General features: G+C 49.4%; 8 protein-coding genes across 8 annotated transcripts; 4 read left to right on the top strand and 4 right to left on the bottom strand.

Moving 5' to 3' along the window:
* Nucleotides 1–115: 115 nt before the first annotated feature.
* On the top strand, nt 116–1,419 carry EPUS_04202 (uncharacterized protein; the record flags this gene model as incomplete). The annotated part of the gene is made up of 2 exons (XM_007788195.1): nt 116–253; nt 310–1,419. 2 exons carry the CDS (start codon nt 116–118, stop codon nt 1,417–1,419), a joined length of 1,248 nt encoding a protein of 415 aa, XP_007786385.1.
* Nucleotides 1,420–3,092: 1,673 nt separating this feature from the next.
* EPUS_04201 (uncharacterized protein) lies at nt 3,093–5,036 on the top strand (the record flags this gene model as incomplete). The annotated part of the gene is made up of 1 exon (XM_007788194.1): nt 3,093–5,036. The coding sequence occupies one exon, from the start codon at nt 3,093–3,095 to the stop codon at nt 5,034–5,036; it is 1,944 nt and encodes a 647-aa protein (XP_007786384.1).
* Nucleotides 5,037–5,329: 293 nt separating this feature from the next.
* On the top strand, nt 5,330–6,710 carry EPUS_04200 (uncharacterized protein; the record flags this gene model as incomplete). Its single annotated transcript, XM_007788193.1, has 2 exons — nt 5,330–5,609; nt 5,656–6,710. The coding sequence occupies 2 exons, from the start codon at nt 5,330–5,332 to the stop codon at nt 6,708–6,710; spliced, it is 1,335 nt and encodes a 444-aa protein (XP_007786383.1).
* A 1,112-nt stretch (nt 6,711–7,822) lies between these two features.
* Nucleotides 7,823–9,598, bottom strand: EPUS_04199 (uncharacterized protein; the record flags this gene model as incomplete). The annotated part of the gene is made up of 2 exons (XM_007788192.1): nt 7,823–9,478; nt 9,563–9,598. The coding sequence occupies 2 exons, from the start codon at nt 9,596–9,598 to the stop codon at nt 7,823–7,825; spliced, it is 1,692 nt and encodes a 563-aa protein (XP_007786382.1).
* A 2,044-nt stretch (nt 9,599–11,642) lies between these two features.
* On the bottom strand, nt 11,643–12,113 carry EPUS_04198 (uncharacterized protein; the record flags this gene model as incomplete). The annotated part of the gene is made up of 1 exon (XM_007788191.1): nt 11,643–12,113. One exon carries the CDS (start codon nt 12,111–12,113, stop codon nt 11,643–11,645), a length of 471 nt encoding a protein of 156 aa, XP_007786381.1.
* Nucleotides 12,114–13,719: 1,606 nt separating this feature from the next.
* Nucleotides 13,720–14,339, top strand: EPUS_04197 (uncharacterized protein; the record flags this gene model as incomplete). The annotated part of the gene is made up of 2 exons (XM_007788190.1): nt 13,720–13,789; nt 13,843–14,339. 2 exons carry the CDS (start codon nt 13,720–13,722, stop codon nt 14,337–14,339), a joined length of 567 nt encoding a protein of 188 aa, XP_007786380.1.
* A 52-nt stretch (nt 14,340–14,391) lies between these two features.
* Nucleotides 14,392–15,144, bottom strand: EPUS_04196 (uncharacterized protein; the record flags this gene model as incomplete). The annotated part of the gene is made up of 1 exon (XM_007788189.1): nt 14,392–15,144. One exon carries the CDS (start codon nt 15,142–15,144, stop codon nt 14,392–14,394), a length of 753 nt encoding a protein of 250 aa, XP_007786379.1.
* A 1,502-nt stretch (nt 15,145–16,646) lies between these two features.
* Nucleotides 16,647–17,697, bottom strand: EPUS_04195 (uncharacterized protein; the record flags this gene model as incomplete). The annotated part of the gene is made up of 2 exons (XM_007788188.1): nt 16,647–17,305; nt 17,373–17,697. 2 exons carry the CDS (start codon nt 17,695–17,697, stop codon nt 16,647–16,649), a joined length of 984 nt encoding a protein of 327 aa, XP_007786378.1.
* Between the last annotated feature and the right edge of the window lie 437 nt (nt 17,698–18,134).

Below are 18,134 nucleotides of genomic sequence, written 5' to 3'. Positions count from 1 at the left end.
GCTGGAAGCCATGGTGGATTCGAAGTCTCCCCACATCTCCCCACGCCTCCCCATTGCGCCATCCCGCGCGTCACCTTAGTTGGTCCTGGGACGATGTGAGCCTCTTAGGGGCAGAATGAAGGAGGATGGTGTTGGGAAGGATGGCGGCGAGGTGTTATCGCCCCGGTCCGCAGCAAACGATCCAAAGTTGCGTCTGCCGGTCTCGACAGATCCTCCAGGACCACAGAATCCTCCCAGGCAGCTCGTATGGCTGGTACGCTTTACACCCACATTGGGGGTATCTCGATTGGACGCTAACTACCTCTGCAGATCTTTGGCGCAACAGGGCATATGGGCCGATCTCTCGTTCGGGCTGCTCTTATACACAATGATCCCGTGTGCGCAATTGGCCAGTCCCACTCGACAGACACGGTTGAGTCGATGCGCTCCCTCCATGTTGTCTCACCTTCAGATTCAACAACTGAAGAGCCGACTCCACACCATCTAAATTATCTACCTCTCCTGTGCGATGTACGCGTCCGTACGACTGTCTCTTCGGCCCTCCAATCTGCCCTATCCCACTTCGGGGCCATAGATATTGTTGTAAATTGCTCTGGACATGGCATCATTGGCGCTTGTGAGGACCAGTCTGAGTCCGACGTCCGGAACCAATTCGAGACAAACTTCATGGGTACGTTAAATATCATCCAGATGTCACTGCCCTACTTCCGCGAGCAACATGGCGGTAGGTACGTGATCTTCAGCAGTATAAGTGGAGCACTAGGCGTGCCCGGGCTTGGCCCCTATTGTGCTACGAAATATGCGGTGGAGGGCCTGATTGAGAGTATGCTGTATGAGGTGGATGCTTTTGGCATCAAGGCTACTTTGGTGGTGGGAGGCCATATGAGGCGGGATGAAGGGCGAGAAGTAGTGGAGATACGAAAAGACGGGACTTCGCGCGCGCATCTACCTGCTCATCCCACAGGAACGGAAAGCGGGAGCGGGAGCTTGAGGGAGAATCCTCCTCGGCCCTTCCAGCACTTCCACATCAAGCCGGCTAGCGCTCCATACGCCAGCATCACTTCCCCTGCTGGCCACTTCAAACGTATGCTTCAGTGGATTGGTGACAAGCAGCCTGCTTCCGCCATTCGATCTGCTGAGCTGATCTGGCAGCTCGGTCACTGCTCCTTTCCGCCACTGAGGCTACTGCTGGGCAGCTACGCAGTCGAAAGTATCCGGGATCGGCTAAGGAGTATTATCGAAGAGATTGAGGATTGGAAGCATTTGAGTTTCGCGGCAGTAGAGATGGATACGGAAATGCCTGGGGAGGGTAAGGGGCACTTACCGGATGGGGTGGGAGCAGACGGTGAGGAAGAACGAGATGCACATGAAGATGGTGATGAAGAAAGAGACGTTGCCATGGATGGGTGGTCAAGCTAGCTTCCAATTGGATTGCTCGTCGCAGATGTTATAGCTGAAGAGAACGGTTGCTAACCTTTATCTTTGAGTCCTAGAGATTTGATGGATTGTTTCCACAATTGAGTATGAGCAGTCACGTTGTAAAGATTCTGGAGAGACTTGTAGCATTTATCAGAAATTCAAGCGCTTCCTCAGCTGAAAGACCGGTCGGTGTCCGTCTTTCGAATCGGCGCCACAATACTAACGCTGGCAGTGATCATCAATTTAATATTTCTTCACTTCTAGAATGGATCCACTCCAATCGTAACATAAAGTGCATACCCATTCCTCAAGCACATCGATTGCATCATTCTTATTATACCATGTCTCGGGCAAGTGACTACGCGTACGCCATGACGTCTCAACGTCCAAGCCTGCCCGAATATACAGTTTCTCCACCTAAAAAAAAGAATGTCCTTGTACCAATTTGGGCAGAACGAGAGCCAAAAACCGACTGGTTGCCTCCAATCGTTGAACCAAAGACAGCGTACTCTTCTGTCTTCAGCTGACACGTCAGTAATTATCTTACCGCCGTGATTAAGCAGCTTCGCCTACTGCTTGATTGCTTCAGCTGGATGCGCAGGCAGGACCAAGGCAGAGCAGTACATGATGAGGTCGAGACCACCTCCCCGCCGGATACGCTGTATTGCTTCGACATAGTCAAGGTTGCTGAATCATGCTCAATCCACTCAAAGCGGTACTGATTTCCGACATGGCGCGCTATTTTTGGCGCGCTGTAGCATACCTGAGATGTCGACTCCGATCAGATGCCCACAAGGCCGACTGCTCTCGCCGCAGGGTACGTGACAAGGCCCGGTATTACGAGCGAAGTCTAAGATCCCGTCCCCTCTGGAAGGCTCAATCTATTTATGATGAAGTCATATCCTAGGTCGAGGTGCCATACCCATTGATGGCATCGTAGCTAGAGACTCGCTTATCGTACGTTGCCTGCGCGGCGGGGATATTATCACGAGACTGGTTCTGGAGGTTGTTGAGTCGGTCTCTCAAATCCGTCTGATTCACTGAACCCGGCGCCGACTTGAGTTGTTGTACGCAGATGACTAAATAGGTCCGCTAATCCATTAGGATTAGCTGACATTGTCTCTTTATCAAGCTCATATGTATTCCAACCGACTCGTCCTTTGATCCGAAGTGAATCCAATGTGGCAAGCAACGTAGGGATATAAAAGCCATCAGTTGATGGACGTCTTTGGTAGAATGTTATTTCTTGCAGCACTAAAAGCCAGCATGTTTCGCCTTTTCTCCTCGTATACTCCTCGATCGCGGGCTTCACATTTTGAAATCCCAAGGACACCCGTTCCGTCTCTGGCTAGGAAAATCAGCCAAGTCACTGTAGTAATCGGTTCTTCATTCTGTGCTTCGTGTGATAATCCTCGAAGTGATCCAAGTAGATACTTTTTGCAGGTGTTTAGAAGGGCCCTCTGGCGCTCTGGCCTCGGTTCAGGGGTGGCGGAATCTGAGTCTTGGCAGCCAGCCTCTCCCTTTGATATCATCCAATCGTCCTCTTTGGAGTGGGAAAACCGGCGATTGAGCAGAAAATACTACTACTACAACAATCCGACCCATTCTGTCCGGAGCTGGACGAAAACCTTCCCAACGCTTCTGCCTACACGTCAGTCCACAAGGCCTGCATCATGACAGAAGCTGGTCCCCTGGACGAGCTTTTAGGTCATTTGAAAGGACTCCAGAACGCCTCTAATGACGAGCGCTTGAACACCCCCCTTGTGGAGCAATCTCGCTTCCTCCTTCGAGACACCGACGTGAAGCCAAGTCACATTGTAGAACTTGCCAAGCTAACTCTCCCACTACTTAGGACGTCACAGGATGATCTTGAACCTCTCGTGAGGTTCCTCTCAGACGCTATTGAATTTGTCTCCTTCGATGACTTGCGAACGTCGATACCCGTGGAGGTAGTTACGGAGGGTCTCTCATCGTCTGTCCCGGCCGTCCAGGGGTTGAGTCTCTCTTATCTGAAGACGGCTGCACAGTCACCCAGTGGCGCTGCATCTGTGGCCAATGACGACGCTCTGGTAAGAGGCTTGATCAAGGTATTCCTCACCTCGAAATCCACAGATATCGGCGGCACAAAAGCACTTGAGACAATTCTCCTTCTTCTATCAGTAGACAACCCAGAGGAGGTCACCACAGTCTCCAATAATGGCGCGGTAGGGCAGACTAGTGGACAAGGTCTTCTTTGGCGAAGGATCTTTCATGATGAAAGTATATATGGTCTGTTCTTCCAGTTCACCTCGGACCAGGACCCTAGCCACGATCTTTCGAGATCAGACATCACCACAGCGCAAGCCCGGCTACTTGATTTCATCTCTGGGATCGCCAAAATGCGCTGGGATGCAATTCACGACTCAACGAGACCTTACATACAGACCTCGTCCAGCTCTCAATCCAGAGGCAATGCACGCGAACGAAGCCTTCTGAGATATGCCACCCTCACCATGGTGGATCGGACAGATCCTCTAATGACAAACATACTCGTCAACTTCCTTACCACATTGCTACAGCTCAAAAGTCCAGCTGGCTGCTCTGGTATATCTTCCATCCCTACAACATCCTCACCCTCTTTGGAATTTCTGGTCGCGTCAGGCCTACATCAGAGAGCCCTCGACTACTATCTACGGAGCGAAGAACTTGACAAGTTTGAACTTCAGTTCCTGGCAGGTGCACAAATCCGATATCTTTGCGCATATACAGACCTGTATCCTGAGCACTTCATGCAAGAACCAGATCTTCCAAGAAGGATCATAAAACTCTTGGAACAGAACCTACATATCAGCGGAGCTCGCTGGGCCCATGGTTTGGCGCCAGTCCAAGATCTTAACGTGCTGGCACACTTACCAGTCAGTGCCCTGGTAGGAGCCTCAAGATCTACCGAGAATCCGGTGCTGCTTTTGCCCACAAATCCGGCGAATGCAGACGCTTTGGAAATACTGGGCAAGGTTTTCCACGGGCCGAGTGCGAACACTTCTGTAATCGAAGAGGGTTTGGTAGCAGGATCAGAGCCCTTTAGCAGAGGTTCCCAAGCAGCCTCAGCCCGCGTACTGTTCTACCAGTATCATGATAAGCATCCCGAGTTCTGGAGCAACGTTGCAGCTGCCATGAACGTCCTCGCAATGCCACGAGCTGCATCAGCCGCGATTGCCTTAGTTAGAAGCATCGTGACCGCTGACTGGGCACGACTGCCCGATCATACTCCAAACAGTTCTGGACCGCTGTCTTTGCTAACAGAACAGGGTATAAGCGAGCTCTGCGGGGGCAACGTGTCAGGCACTGGCATGGCAGAAGTCTTGAATGCCGGTGAATCAGCCGTACAATCACTTCTCATGCCAGTCAAGACCGTTGGTGGAGATGCTGAAGCTGCAAGGTTGGCATGGCGAATTGGAAGAGAGAAGTATGATGTACTCGTGCTGATGTCAGACCTGATGAAGAAGGGTGTGGGCAAGAATGAGGTACCAAAACAACTGTGGCAGAACATCGCTGGAGGTATTCAGGAGAGGATAAGACTTGATGTAGGCGGTGCTTATACCACTCAGACAAACCTTGTCAGCACGCTCGGAGGATGACGGACATGATCGAGATAGAATCAGTGACTTCTGAGTGACCGATTCCTTGGTGCACTAGTACTATCATTTCATATAGTTCATGTGGATGGTTGTGATAACTTGAGAGTTGACGCCAAGGCTGGACAAGCTTAGCCGACTTGAAGGCCAGTGAATGCCAAGATTAGTCAAACACTGCAAACAAGCTCTGGACATTTAATACGTGCAATTGAAACTGTTGCCTCGAACTCAACCTCGCAATAGTCCATATGCGTCATCCTTCTCACCCTACATCTCGATATCCCTGAAAGCCCAAAATGACAGAGGAAACAGATTCCCATAACCCTCTGGTGTCCGACCGCCGCAGCGACTCCAATCTAACCGTTTCCCTGCACCCGCTAGTCCTCCTGACCATTTCCGACCACATTACGAGACATCAAGTGCGAGGTTATTCCGGTAGTATTGTTGGCGCGCTATTGGGTCAGCAGAAGGGTCGAGAGATCACGCTGGAGCATGCTTTCAACTGCAGTGTACAAAAAGATAAACAGAATCAGACTATTCTAGATACTGAGTGGTTTGAACATCGATTACAGCAATGTGAGCTGCAAAATGCCTCGGAAGCGATTGAGACTGATGACCACAGACAAGGATGTGCACAAAGTACCAGCGCTCGATATTGCCGGCTGGTTCACGCTGTGTCCGGAAAGTGGACCGACCTCAGCATTTCTACCAATTCACAAACAATTCCTGGCGCAGAACGAATCGTCTCTACTCCTCGCATTTCATCCTTCAGCCATCTCATCTAGCACACCATCTAGCAGCAACGGCAAGCTTCCTCTGACAATCTATGAAACAATTTATGAGGGTGAACCTACCAAGCAAGATGATTCCATGCAGATTGATGGCGAAGACACGTCTGGCCTTAGGTTCAGGTCCATTCCATACACAATCGAAACCGACGAAACCGAAATGATAGCCGTTGACTACGTTGCAAAAGGAGGCGGTAACGCAGTAGCAGTAGCCTCCGCGGACACTGAAGCCCCAGCTTCCCCAGAAGCAAAAGAAAGAGAAGATAGGAAAGGCAAACGACGAGCCGATGAGTCCCCAGAGGCAAGAAAAGCATTCGATGATATCACCGTTACAAACATCCTCAGCCCCGAAGAAGACGACCAGATAGCAAGCCTAACCACTCGGCTCAACAGTGTGCGGATGCTCCAGTCCCGTCTCTCCCTTCTTTCAACCTACATCAATTCCCTCCCTCCCATCAACGTCTCCGATCCCGAATCCGAAACCACCCTCAACCCAGCAAACCTCCCCCACCTTCGAAACATCAAAGCTCTAATTACCCGTCTCTCCCTCTTATCACCCCATTCCGACACGCCAGCTTCAACCCTCAGCACCACTAGCGTGCCCGTGACGCCCGTTCCCACCCAACCGCAGATCGACCCATTGACCCACGCCCAACAAGCGCAAACCAACGACGTCAACCTCTCCAGCTTGCTCGCGCTCCTGGGCCAGGATGTGCAAGGTCTCAGCGAGCTGGGTCGAAAGTTCGCAATAGTAGAGGCCGCGAGGCAGAGTAAAGGCAAGAAGATAGGTGGTGGTGGTGGTGGTGCTATGGGTATGGGAATGGGTTTCCCAGGGTATGGAGGTGGAGGTGGGGGAGGAGGAGCAGGCGACGATTCGCTCATGACATGACGGAGGCTGTAATCAAAGATGGTGCCAGAAGAAATGGATGGCTGCGGACGACTAGATGGGATGACGGATACACACGAAGTCACGCCGCATAGTACAGCAAGCGAGCTCGCGGATTAGATCTGGCTTCCGCTCTCATTATATCAACTCTAAATTAGACCCGTGAGGGGACTCAAAGCAAGCTCCCCCCCTTCCTCCTTCTCGATGACCTTTAATAAGATACGGCACTCTTCTACGCCAGCCCGCCTTTTCTGTCCCCCGCAACATCAATCCGCAACAATGAACGGGAACGCGATCGAGACATACACAGCACATGTATGAAAAGGTCGTTTCGGCAGATCGAAAATAAAAACAATATCTAACTTGGCATGGATCAAAGAATGGGTGGAAAAAAAGTCCGTACGAAGTAATATGGATGTATGAATGAATGAACATCCATTTATTGCTGCACGGTTGAACTCTGCATGCACCCAAATCAAATCTCCCATCCTCATCTCGCACCATTCCAATGTACTCTACTTGCTACACCAAACTGGTATGTATGCACCAAGTCAACCTCAACCAGAACCGGCCCAATCAATGTTTACCACAAGCAGAAGAATGAATACAGCCAATTCATCCTGATACTTCCCCCCCCTTGCGTCTCGCAGCTGGGTGTATTCTTTCATCCTCCCCTTCCTAGCCAGCCAGCCAGCCATCAAGAAGATATGTATACAGCCACCTCAGCCTTTTTTTTTTCTTCCAACATCCATCTATTCATTCAATTTCCCATTCGGTTCCAAGAAAAAAAGGGGATTTCATTCCATCTGGGGCACATAACATAAAACGTCTTTACTCATCCACTCATATAGATAGATAGACAAGAAGTGAAAAAGAATGCGTGGCCCAAGACCTTCAAGGCCGAGCCCCAGGAGTTACATGGATGTAGCTTTCCGGTCCAGAAATCTTAGACCAAAGATAAAGCAGAATAACAAAACGGGACCTTCCAACACCTTGCTCGAAAATACGAAGAGAGAAGGAAAAGGAATGCAGCAAATGATATCCTGAGGGAGAAAGCATATGCAAGAAGGTAGTTGTTCGAAACCCATCCAAAGGTAAGTGGGCAGCCAGATAGATCACTCAATCGCAACAATCTTGGTCTTCCTGCCCCAACCCAGTCGACCTCCCCACCTCTTGACAAAGCCACCCACCGGCCTAGGATTGCTCGGATGTGCCGGTGGCGCAGCCTTCTCGGGTTGCATCTGCCTTGCAGCACGATGACCCCTGTTATAGAGCGGCACGGCACCAACCCCGCTGCCACTCCCAGATGTAACGGGTCTGCTGAGCTCGTCATCAAGACTGAGTTTGACGCCCTCTCTGTACATACTGATCACGCCCGTGGGAGAAGCAGGCACACTGCCAATACTGCCCGTACTCATCTTCTCCAGGACAGCTCTGGCCAAGTCGTCCTTTCGTCGCTTTTCTTCTTCGGCAGTCATGACGCGCTCGACCCCGTTCGTATCTATGACCACATTCGCCGTGTCTCTCTTCAACGCAGAAGGCGTGATCATGCTCTTCATCATCAATCCGATATGTTTCGGCTTCTCCCTGTATGAGTCCAGCCCGGGTAGGGGCGGCAACGGACGATCAAGATTTACCTGCTCCGGGTTGATGAAATATTCGTCTCCGTCGTCGTAGCCCGGTCGTCGGCGGCTGCTGGATCGGGAGCGAAGCGAGGCACTGCTGATCTTGGCTTTGAGGGCAGAGATTCGTTGGTGGGTACGGGAATGATTGGAGCTTATACTGTGGTTTGAGCGGATGCTACCGGCGGAGGAGCCGGGTCTGATATATTCGCGGATGTTGTTGGAGATGTTGGTTCGTATGCTGGCAGCGCGGCTGGCAGGGCGAGAATTCTCTGGGTTATGTCGTGATTGCAGAGGATGGAATTCGTGCAGGGGTCGGGTGGCTGAGATGTCTTGTGGTGTTTGTGAGGAGGAACGGCGACGTCTTGTAAGCTGCTCGGCCATCCAGGCTCGAGCTTGAGCCGTTTGCTCTGGAGCGAGGGAAATGGCATCGTCAGGGCATTTTGGGAGTGCTGTAGTCTCTACTGGTTCAATTTCGATATTACCGATGGCATTCGGAACGCTTTGGGAGAATCGTTTACTTGTCTGACCGGGTGTGACGCCAGCGGAAGTGAATGGCGTAGAATATGTCGTTCGATTGGAGGGCACCGAGGTAGTAGGATTTGACTGATCGGGTGATGTCAATTCAGGATAATCAATGCATGCTGCCGCAGAGGTTTTTGGTCTTGATTCCAATTTTCTCCGGATCTCATATAAAGCTTCATTTTCTGTATTGGAGAAGCTGGGCTTCTGTCTTGACACCTGGGTGTTTGCTGGTTCTAATGGCTCGGAGGCTATAGCAACAGCAGCTGATTCTTGCCGGTCCTGTTTGTGCTGCGTCTGGGTCTTTGTGGGTAGCTTGCTGGTAGTTTGAAGAAAGGATGCAGCGGCTAGTTCAGAAACGTGGGTTTTAGGTGGCTGAAATACGAACGAGGAGTGCTTGTCGTGTTTTGTAGGCTTTTTGTCTTTTTGAGGATGGCTGGAGAGATAACGTGATATAACTGCAAGATCATCGTCCGCAGATTGTTCATTGGCCAGCACAGTGGCACAGACTCTTTTCAGTTCGCCTTCTATTTGTGCTGAAAGCACTCGTCGATCGATCAAAGGTGAAGGAGGCAGAAAGTTGGGTGAGTCCGGGTCACCAACATATTTCTTCTCCATGCGAGCTTTCTGCACGTCGTCAGTCATTCAACATGAAGACAGTGAGCGTGAGATGGAGTGTGGGTAAGAATCCAATGAGACATGTGTACTCACTTTCGGGTCGATGGCGAGTGTGACCTTTGATTTCATGACGGATGTAGTTTCACGCCGGGAATGGTGACCAAGAGACAATTACTGTATCCTGAAGTGCTATCAAAGGCGAGACTCAGACTTCAGGATCGAGTTGAGGCCATGCAGCCAGAATCCAGAACCGGCTGGGATTGGCCCAATGTTTCTGTCTTCCGGACTGCAAATCCTCTCGTGTCTTGTAGGTCGACCCGGAAAGGTGAGGCTCTCGTTGCCGAGGACGTGATCAGTTCCAACCCAGTTGGAAAGATTTGAGTGTTCAGGAAGGAGCGCGTGGCTAATGGAAAGATGGCGAAGACGGGGTAGTTCAACGTCGATTGAAACCCCGACCTGCAGAAGGTTTCGTGGACCGTGACCGGAGACGAACAGAAGGTAGTGTACAGGGAGTAGAACACGGGGACTAGGCGTCCGGCCATCACGCAGCCTTCGACTAATGCTAAGCTAAGTGATGGTTGGTGGGTTCGACGGCCGTGGTCACTGGTTGATGGATAGCCTAGGTTAGGAATGATCATGATTTGTGTAATAGTACATAGTAGTGGGTGGCCCATGGAGAAGGCAAGCCAGGCTGAGCTGGTACGACTGGTTAGTCAATGGGCAGATTGTGGGATCGAGTTGGCACCGAAGCCAATCTACTATCTCTCTTCCACCTCGTGATGGTCCCAGCCAAACAGTGGGCGTGCGCCTCACACCGACTTGTTACTTACCATGCCCAAAGAGAAATAGAGTAAGCATTTTGGGGGCGTCAACAGTGGCGTAAATTAACATGCTACTAGCTACCCAGCATGAACAGCGCCTCCCTTCTGGAATGTTATCATGACTGCAATTATTGAGTTTCCTACAGAGCAATCAAATACTACGTCAACTTCACATGGACTACTCTCATTTGCTACGCATAGTACTGCAGCTTCAATTGAAATACTCAATGAAAGGTTGGAAATGTTAATGACTCGCTAATGTACCTTGCTGATCTCCCGTCGTCATTGTCTGCGCCCGGCCCTAGGTCAAGTTCGTACTACGGCTACAGGCCTAGTTTTTGTACCCCCAACCGGCTGAAAACATTAGTATCCGCACGAAACGTACTATGTGGAATTGAGTATAGACGTCCAAAAAATGGCCCAAATAAGACTAGTCGCTAAAATCAAGTTTCTACACTCTATTAGCATCTATAACCGCTTGATATCTCGTCTGCATCCACTGAAGCAGGGTAGTCAGAAGACACAGTATCCTATGAAGCATTAACAGCCGCTTATAGCTTGTCCTATCATCAGGCTGATGAGTATCTATGCAGAATTAGCAGAATGCGTACGGAGTAGAATGAGCAGAATTTGCAGGATGAGCAAAATTCATGCAAAATAGCGGCAGGGATCCTGACAGGGTGCATATGTTAAAAACACGTTTGGAAGATATTTGGACCAGGGTGGGGGTACAAAATTTAGGCTTGTAGCCGTAGTAGTAGCCTGATGAGTTAAGTACGAGGATGCATGCTTAGTGAGAGCCCCTGAATAACTCGCAGGTGCAGCCACTGGCTAAGCACAAAAGACCCGGCCAGAAGGCTCTCTTACTTGTCAACCATATCGCGCTTTACCTTAGATAAACTCTGTTGCGGGTGACCCATAGTTGCTATGTTTTACGTAATGTACCGTGACTACCTCGATTCTCACTTTTACTACTCTTGCAGGGGTGTACAACCATTGAACTGTGACTACCGGGACCAGAGTTAATGATTACAACGTGTATCCGCAGCCGCACTCTGCATGTTGCATGTCGTACGGAGTACGGAGTACAATGCTTGCATATGCTGCGCGGATGGCCCGCCTGACAACTCAGTATTTGCCCCATCAAAGGGTCTGAGCCACTAGACGTGCTTTCTCAGCCGTAGATCCTAACCACATGAAACCACAATGCTAAGTAATGTAGCAGAAAGAGAAGCTTTCAGTTGAAACCTTACCAGGCTGCTTAGTTGAATCAGAAATCGTAATCGCCCTGGGCATGATAGTTATCAGTATGGGCCTCAGTCTGCAGTTTTCATTACCCCCGGCTCCACATGTTATGCCATTTCTGGTGAAATGAGTGACTGTTCCGAGCTTCCCTTGATGTGTCTTCCACGGTAAAGATCTGCGAGAGGAGTATACCGCGCTGGGTTAGGATAGTATGTGGCATTGAATCTTTCCTGCATGTTGACCGCCATCCGAAGTCTCCCTATGTCTTCAGGCATGTCACCCTCATCATCATATTCCAGCACCAAAATTCCACCAGAGACGTCAATCTGAGCAGCATCACCTTCTAGTTCTTTCCTTTCTTCCGGCCAACCCAGAAATATGTGTTTCAACTCCTCTTTTGTCGGTTCACAGTTCCACTCCATGAAGAAGACATCCCGAGAGTGTTTTATGCTTTTCCACCACTTCCCGCCGACCTTCCCGAGTAGGTCACAAAAGGCATCCTCGGCATCTTGATCACGGAGAAGAGGAGAACGAAATGATTCAGTACTGCAACTACCCTGTGGTTGGTCTTGTGCCATGGTCTCTAGCCGCTCTAGGTGCCTTGACACGACCTTACCAGAGTCGTGAGTCACCCCGGGAAAAGACGGGGAACTATCTAAAAGTCCTGGTTCTGTCTTGTGAGGACAGGTAGATAAGGAGATCGTTAACAGAGTTGAGGAGATGGCTAAGAAGCTGGACAAGAGTATGGCTCAGTTTGCCATCGCCTGGTGTCTCAGCAAGAAGAATTTTTGTTCTATCGTCGGCCTCCCGAAGAAGGAAAGAATGGATGAGCCTGTTGAGGCACGCAAGATCAAGCTAATTGAAGAGGAAACCAAATATTTGGAAGAGCTATACATTCCAAGGAAGAGACAAGGTTGTTGAGTGTGTTGGATGACACGCCTACTGTCAGAGATTCTCGCCTTACAAGGCATTCCCAGAGCAGCTCTCAAGGCTAAAATTGCGGATTATACTAGCTAGAAGCCACAAGATTGAGATGCTGTATGCTGCGAAGTCTGTAAAATTTCCCTTGGCTAACACATCGCTTGAAACCCCGAATCTTCTGATCGAAATGGTTGAACAGCGAGCAACCCAGGCCAATGATAGCAGAATAGTCAAGAGATAGACGTGCCCCAAGACAGTGGGGTTAATATCAGGCAATAGAGCTCCTAGTCAAGGTTATTTGATTGTAGATGTTTACTTGTCCATCTTCTAGGTCGATTGAGATGCAAGCAAGCGCTCTTGAAATAGATACTGTGCGTTCCATAAGTATTGCAAAAGCTTGGCGTTGCATTAAGAATTGCTGGCGCTGCTCTGTCAAACAGAAACAGCTCATAAGGACTAAATAATCTACTAGATACAGCCTATATCAAATTGATGTTAAAATTTATCTCTTTCATTTAATCTTATCAGAAATCTTTAGATATTATATACTCTTCTTATATACAAACATCTTTCTATTGATTTCGTTAAATCTAATGGAACCTATTAAACTGAAAAAACAAGGTCAAAACAAGATCTATAGACTTATAACTACCAAATGACATAGATTCTATAGCATTGTACTTCATATTATAATAAAGAACTTGATATGAACAGCCAGAGCAGCAGCAGCTCCAAAGTAGGCGCCAAGCTTTTGCAACATTTATGGAACGCACAGTACAGGTTATTCCGCTATCCTTTTTTAAAAACACGAACCTTCACGACTTTCAAAAGATAGCGCATGTATCTCCTTCAACGTCACCACTTGTAGATTCGATGTGATATTTCGCGATTTGTTCATGTCACGAGGCGGTCGAGCCCGAGGTGGTGGAGCCGGCAGAGGTCGAGGGAAAAGAAATTGGGGACCAGAAACGACCTGGGATGTGGAGCCCCTGGAGAGTTTTACGACCAAACCAGAACCATTATTTCCGGTAAACTCAAGATCAACATGGCATGTCTCTGGCAGCCAAACTTATATGGTGACAGAAAGTACCACAATGTCTACCTAAGGCCTTGTCAAAATCAGAGCTTGATCGAGTGAATCATTATCGGTACCTGCGGAGTCTCATTCGAGATGGTCCACTCTATACAGTGCTCGATCCTAGTCAGCTGGCAGATGATCACGGCAAGATCAACAAACGATCCGGCTTTGACCCATTCGATGGCATGCCTTCTTACAGCAAACGTTACCAGAAGCCCAAAAGACTTTTACCTGATCTCAGCACTCGTCCTTATGGTAGAGAATCATTTCATCCTACAAGAAACCTCGAATTGGCTGACTTATTCTAGTATTGAAGTTCTTTCCGAAAGAGCTATGGTCTACATTAGATCCAAAAAGACAGAACCCGGCATGGACCACTCTTGGACCTCTGCTTCCTGATCCACCAGGTGCCAACACCAATGCCAAAGGCAAGCGGAAAGCCGAGGTGATGCCGACACAGAATGTACCCGGTAAACGAAGACATGTTGGTACATCCTCAGACGACGATGACGACGTTATCCTTGCTTCAGATCGCCGGAAAAGAGCTCAGAAACTGGGCAATGATGTGCCAAATAGTGCTGGTCAACGGAAAGGTCTTGAAGCTGAGGATGAATATGGTCAAGATGCCGAACAGCCCAACGAGGACGATCAGGATGGAGAAGAAGTGGTAGAAGATTCTGCTTTTGAAGAATCTGACGATGGTGCAGGTGATGACTACAACGCCGAAAACTACTTCGATGCGGGAGAAGAGGACGACTTTGACGATGGCGGTGGAGATGATGAAGGTGGCACGTTTCTGGGTTGAGAAAACGCCTGCATATACTTCCTGCAATGAGACCCCAAACGCAGCATCTCCATCATTGTTTTATGGCGTTAACATCCATCTTCAAGATGCTTTTCATCAAGACATTTTGCCAATATTGCTTCAGTCGATTTGCTTTGCTTGGACCAGGTTTGGTTTTGACGTCGACTCTTTGCCGGTTCATATGGCCTGCATTTGGAGTCGCAGCAGTGAAATTCAGCGTTTCCAGGTGTCTCAGTATATCTTCCCAGTCAACATTCGCCGTCATCCTCTTCACATAACCTCGGGCTTCTTTTCGATCGATCACAGCCTTCGCCGGAAGTGTGGCTCCCTTCTCAGAGTGTCTGCCACCACATCCATTCCTGACGACTTCCCAATCTGGAGCTGTCAATCTTCCATGCTTCTTCGGCACCTTTTTCTCCCCAGTCCTGCGTCTTTTTGATGGTCGCACATCCTCATAGTCTGGGTCTTCTTCCTCATCCTCTATCTCCCTTGGAGATCTCAAGGCTTCCGCAGGCATGTGTACACCTCTGCAGTCCAAAGAGCCAATGGGCTGACCGCAAACTTCGTCCACAGCCCTGGGTGAGACCTCATGAGGCAATGTTATAGGTAAGTATCTTGGCCGTGGCATGCGGGGGCATCGGCGTGAGTCGACCAGAACAAGCTTGTAAGGTCTCTTGTGATCATGTTCAGTATTATCTGAAGCACCGGGATTATCTGGAACCTTCTTCGAATTCTCTGTGCTTCCGGTCATATTTTTCGGCACTTCATCAGCCTCATCCTCAGACAGGACGATGATTTCTACCATTGCGAGCTGTGCTGCCTCTCGAAACTCTTCGTGGACTAAGGCTGAAAATGCGTTATGATATGCCGGACTCTAATGGTTCAGAAGGACAGATCTAAGCTGTCACTGAAACGAAAGGTCTCTGATGGATGATCTCTCAACAACCGGAAACAAAGAAAGTGAGAAAGCTATGGCAAGGTAGCCGTGGAGAGATGGAATATGGGCTCGTGGAAAGCCAGGTATTAAGGCGTGATCTTCATGGCTTACCAACAGAGACCTTCATCACCAACAAAAGACGCTACGCCTCCGGCTTTGTACTCCCAGACCAGCAGCAAAATCTGTTCTGCATCTGACCTTTCAGAATGTCCCGGAACTCGCTTTGTTCAGTTACTAGCAAGCAAAGCACTCATCCCGCTGGCTTCATGCCTCATGATGATTTTCCTCACCTCCCGACATCCAGCTCGTTCCAAATATGGCTGGACAAGGACGATGCGCTTCATCTTACTCTATCGTACGACCAAGTGAGGTAGAAAACCCTATATACCGCAGAAAAGCATCGAGCCAACCACTTTACCATGCCCGTACTCTATGACCGTCTCGTGTTTGGCTTTTCTATAGATAGTATGCCCTACTGCTGAAGAAGTTGGCGACTTGGCACGTCACCTGCAGTCCATGATATTGTGCATCTCCCATGAGAGAACGATCCGTCTTCAGGCTACAAACCGTTATGCTCTAAGGACATGGCATTTTATCAAGCACGATGGCGGTGTAGAGGGCGGCCGCAATGGTGGTGTAAGGTGCAAAAAAAGGAGAAAGCTCATGCAAGACTCAGTCCTCTGCCATCGAACCCATCACCAAAGCAATGACTTCGACCACACGAACAGCTTCCTCAGTCAAGATCTTCTTATCTAAGTTCAACCGGTATTAGTATTAGTTCTATCCAAGTCTCCAAAACCAAGTCCATCACCAGCGCTTCATTTCTTCCTCCATTTGCCCTAACTGAACACGCAGCAGCACGAGCCGCGATTCTCCCAGCTCACATATTCCACACAAACCTCCTTCCCCGCTCTCTCCCTTTACTCGTCCCACCATGCATTATGCATCACCATCCATACCCGCCCCTCCCGCCTCTCCCTCGGCACCATCCGATACCACAACATCCACACCCGAATCTTGACCTCTCCCAATTCCATTTCCACTTTGAGACCTGAGCACACGTGACTGTAACCTGAGCGATGAATAAGCAGCCTTAGGCATCCCTGAGCATCCATTGTCATCCTTCCTCGCTTAGCGTCGAGCCACAACAGTCGATACCCCCCCATTGGTTGGATCCTTGATTGACTTTCCCCTTGCCATTGTCGTAGATCTAATGATCTCACGCCGAAATTGTTCTACTAATGCCCGTGTCTTTCAGTAGATTGATTCCACCCCGTCGTGGAACGGTGAACCCATACTCTGGCCGCTGTCACTTGCCTAGCGCCCTGTCAAACGTGACCCGCAGGCGGATCTTGATGATAGCAAAAAAGTCAGCTCCATGGATTGTCCTCTAGCTCTTGTCGAATCGCAAGAGAATCTGGCAGCAAACGTTCGACTCTCGGACCGCTCGCTATTCTGGTGCAGTCATTTGCATCTCCATGCATTTCTGTGCGCGGACGCAGAGGCTCGAAATCGGACGTTCTGTCACGACTGATCTTCTCAAACCGACGCCACGCAGAATGGTCGGTCATGAGATAGTGGAATTTATTGCTGCGGAATCCTGAAGGGATGGACGTTCGGAGTTCGGCTGCTATCGCCTTCTTACAAGCTTTGAACATCTTTGGGTGCAAGTGTAGGTTGTCGACCACAGAGTCAAGTATCATGTCGTTCATTCGCAACAGCTCTTCCAATCTGTCCGTTTCACTATAACTGCTCATATCTTCAAGAGTAGAAAAGAGAAATTCAGGCGATCTTTCGGACAAAGACGATCCTTGAGACAGTCTGGAGATGCTTCTACTCACTCTTGCATGCCAGAGAAATGCCGATAATGGAACTTTAAGTCGTCGAAGAGGGAGTGCGATGAATGAGTAAAATGTCTCGTAAGCAAGTCGATGGATTTCAGGAGAGGTGCCTTCCCAACCATATACGATTTGATGCAGCCATGACCATTCGTAGACCGTTAGAAGATGAGCGAAATGTCGGTCATAGGCTGACAAAGTCATAATGTTATCGACACCACAATCCCGCACCACACACATGAGTAGAAACTGGCGTACCCTTTCGACGAGTGCCGCCGCAGGAGCGTCGCGCATATTCCAGTGTAGAAGCATCGTTCACCCGAGATAGGGCGGTAAGATGCTTCTGGACGGCTTTCTCTGATGCCTCCGGGGTTGGCGGAATTATCAAAGGATCGAACTCCCTCAGATATCCAGCCACACCGTGCAAAGGGGTACCTGTGGGTTGCAAAAGACGTTCGCAATGTTTCTGAAGCAGAACAGCGTCATAGGACGGTGGCGACGTGACAGCTCTCTGAGCATTGCGAATGTTGAGCAGGTCCTGGGACTTTCGTAGAACCGTCTTTAATCGTTCTGCGATTTCCATCTTTGAGACTTGAATGTTATTCGTAGATTTGCGAGTTGGGCGCAACAGCTTCTTCCCGTTTCGTTGGCAGTAATAAAAGAGGCACTGTGACGGCCTATGTATATAATTGTATGGTTGGGAGTTTTTTGCTTAAATGAATGAAGGGTTGAAAGGCTAAAAAAATATCTTAGCTAGCAAGGGCACGTCCAGACCGACAGGATGGTTTTGGCAGGTCCCAAGTTAGATCTAGGGTTCCTTCAATATGGCCCAGCAGCCGCGGTATTTCCAGCGTGACCTTAGGTTTGGAGGGTGTTATGATTTTGTCTTTGAGTTTGGTGGATTTTAGATGGCTGTGTTCGTAGTGGGTGGGACGGCGGGTCCTTCAGTCCGAAGCTTGGCGCCAAAATTTATGGCAGTTCTCAGATTTGAGGGTGTACGGAGTCGTGCCCCAAAAATAG

The sequence above is a fragment of the Endocarpon pusillum genome (genome assembly GCF_000464535.1).
Source record: "Endocarpon pusillum Z07020 unplaced genomic scaffold C713005, whole genome shotgun sequence".
Classification (NCBI taxonomy): domain Eukaryota; kingdom Fungi; phylum Ascomycota; class Eurotiomycetes; order Verrucariales; family Verrucariaceae; genus Endocarpon; species Endocarpon pusillum.
The sequence above is the reverse complement of the archived record's forward strand: the minus strand, read 5'-3'. Positions and strand labels throughout refer to the sequence as shown.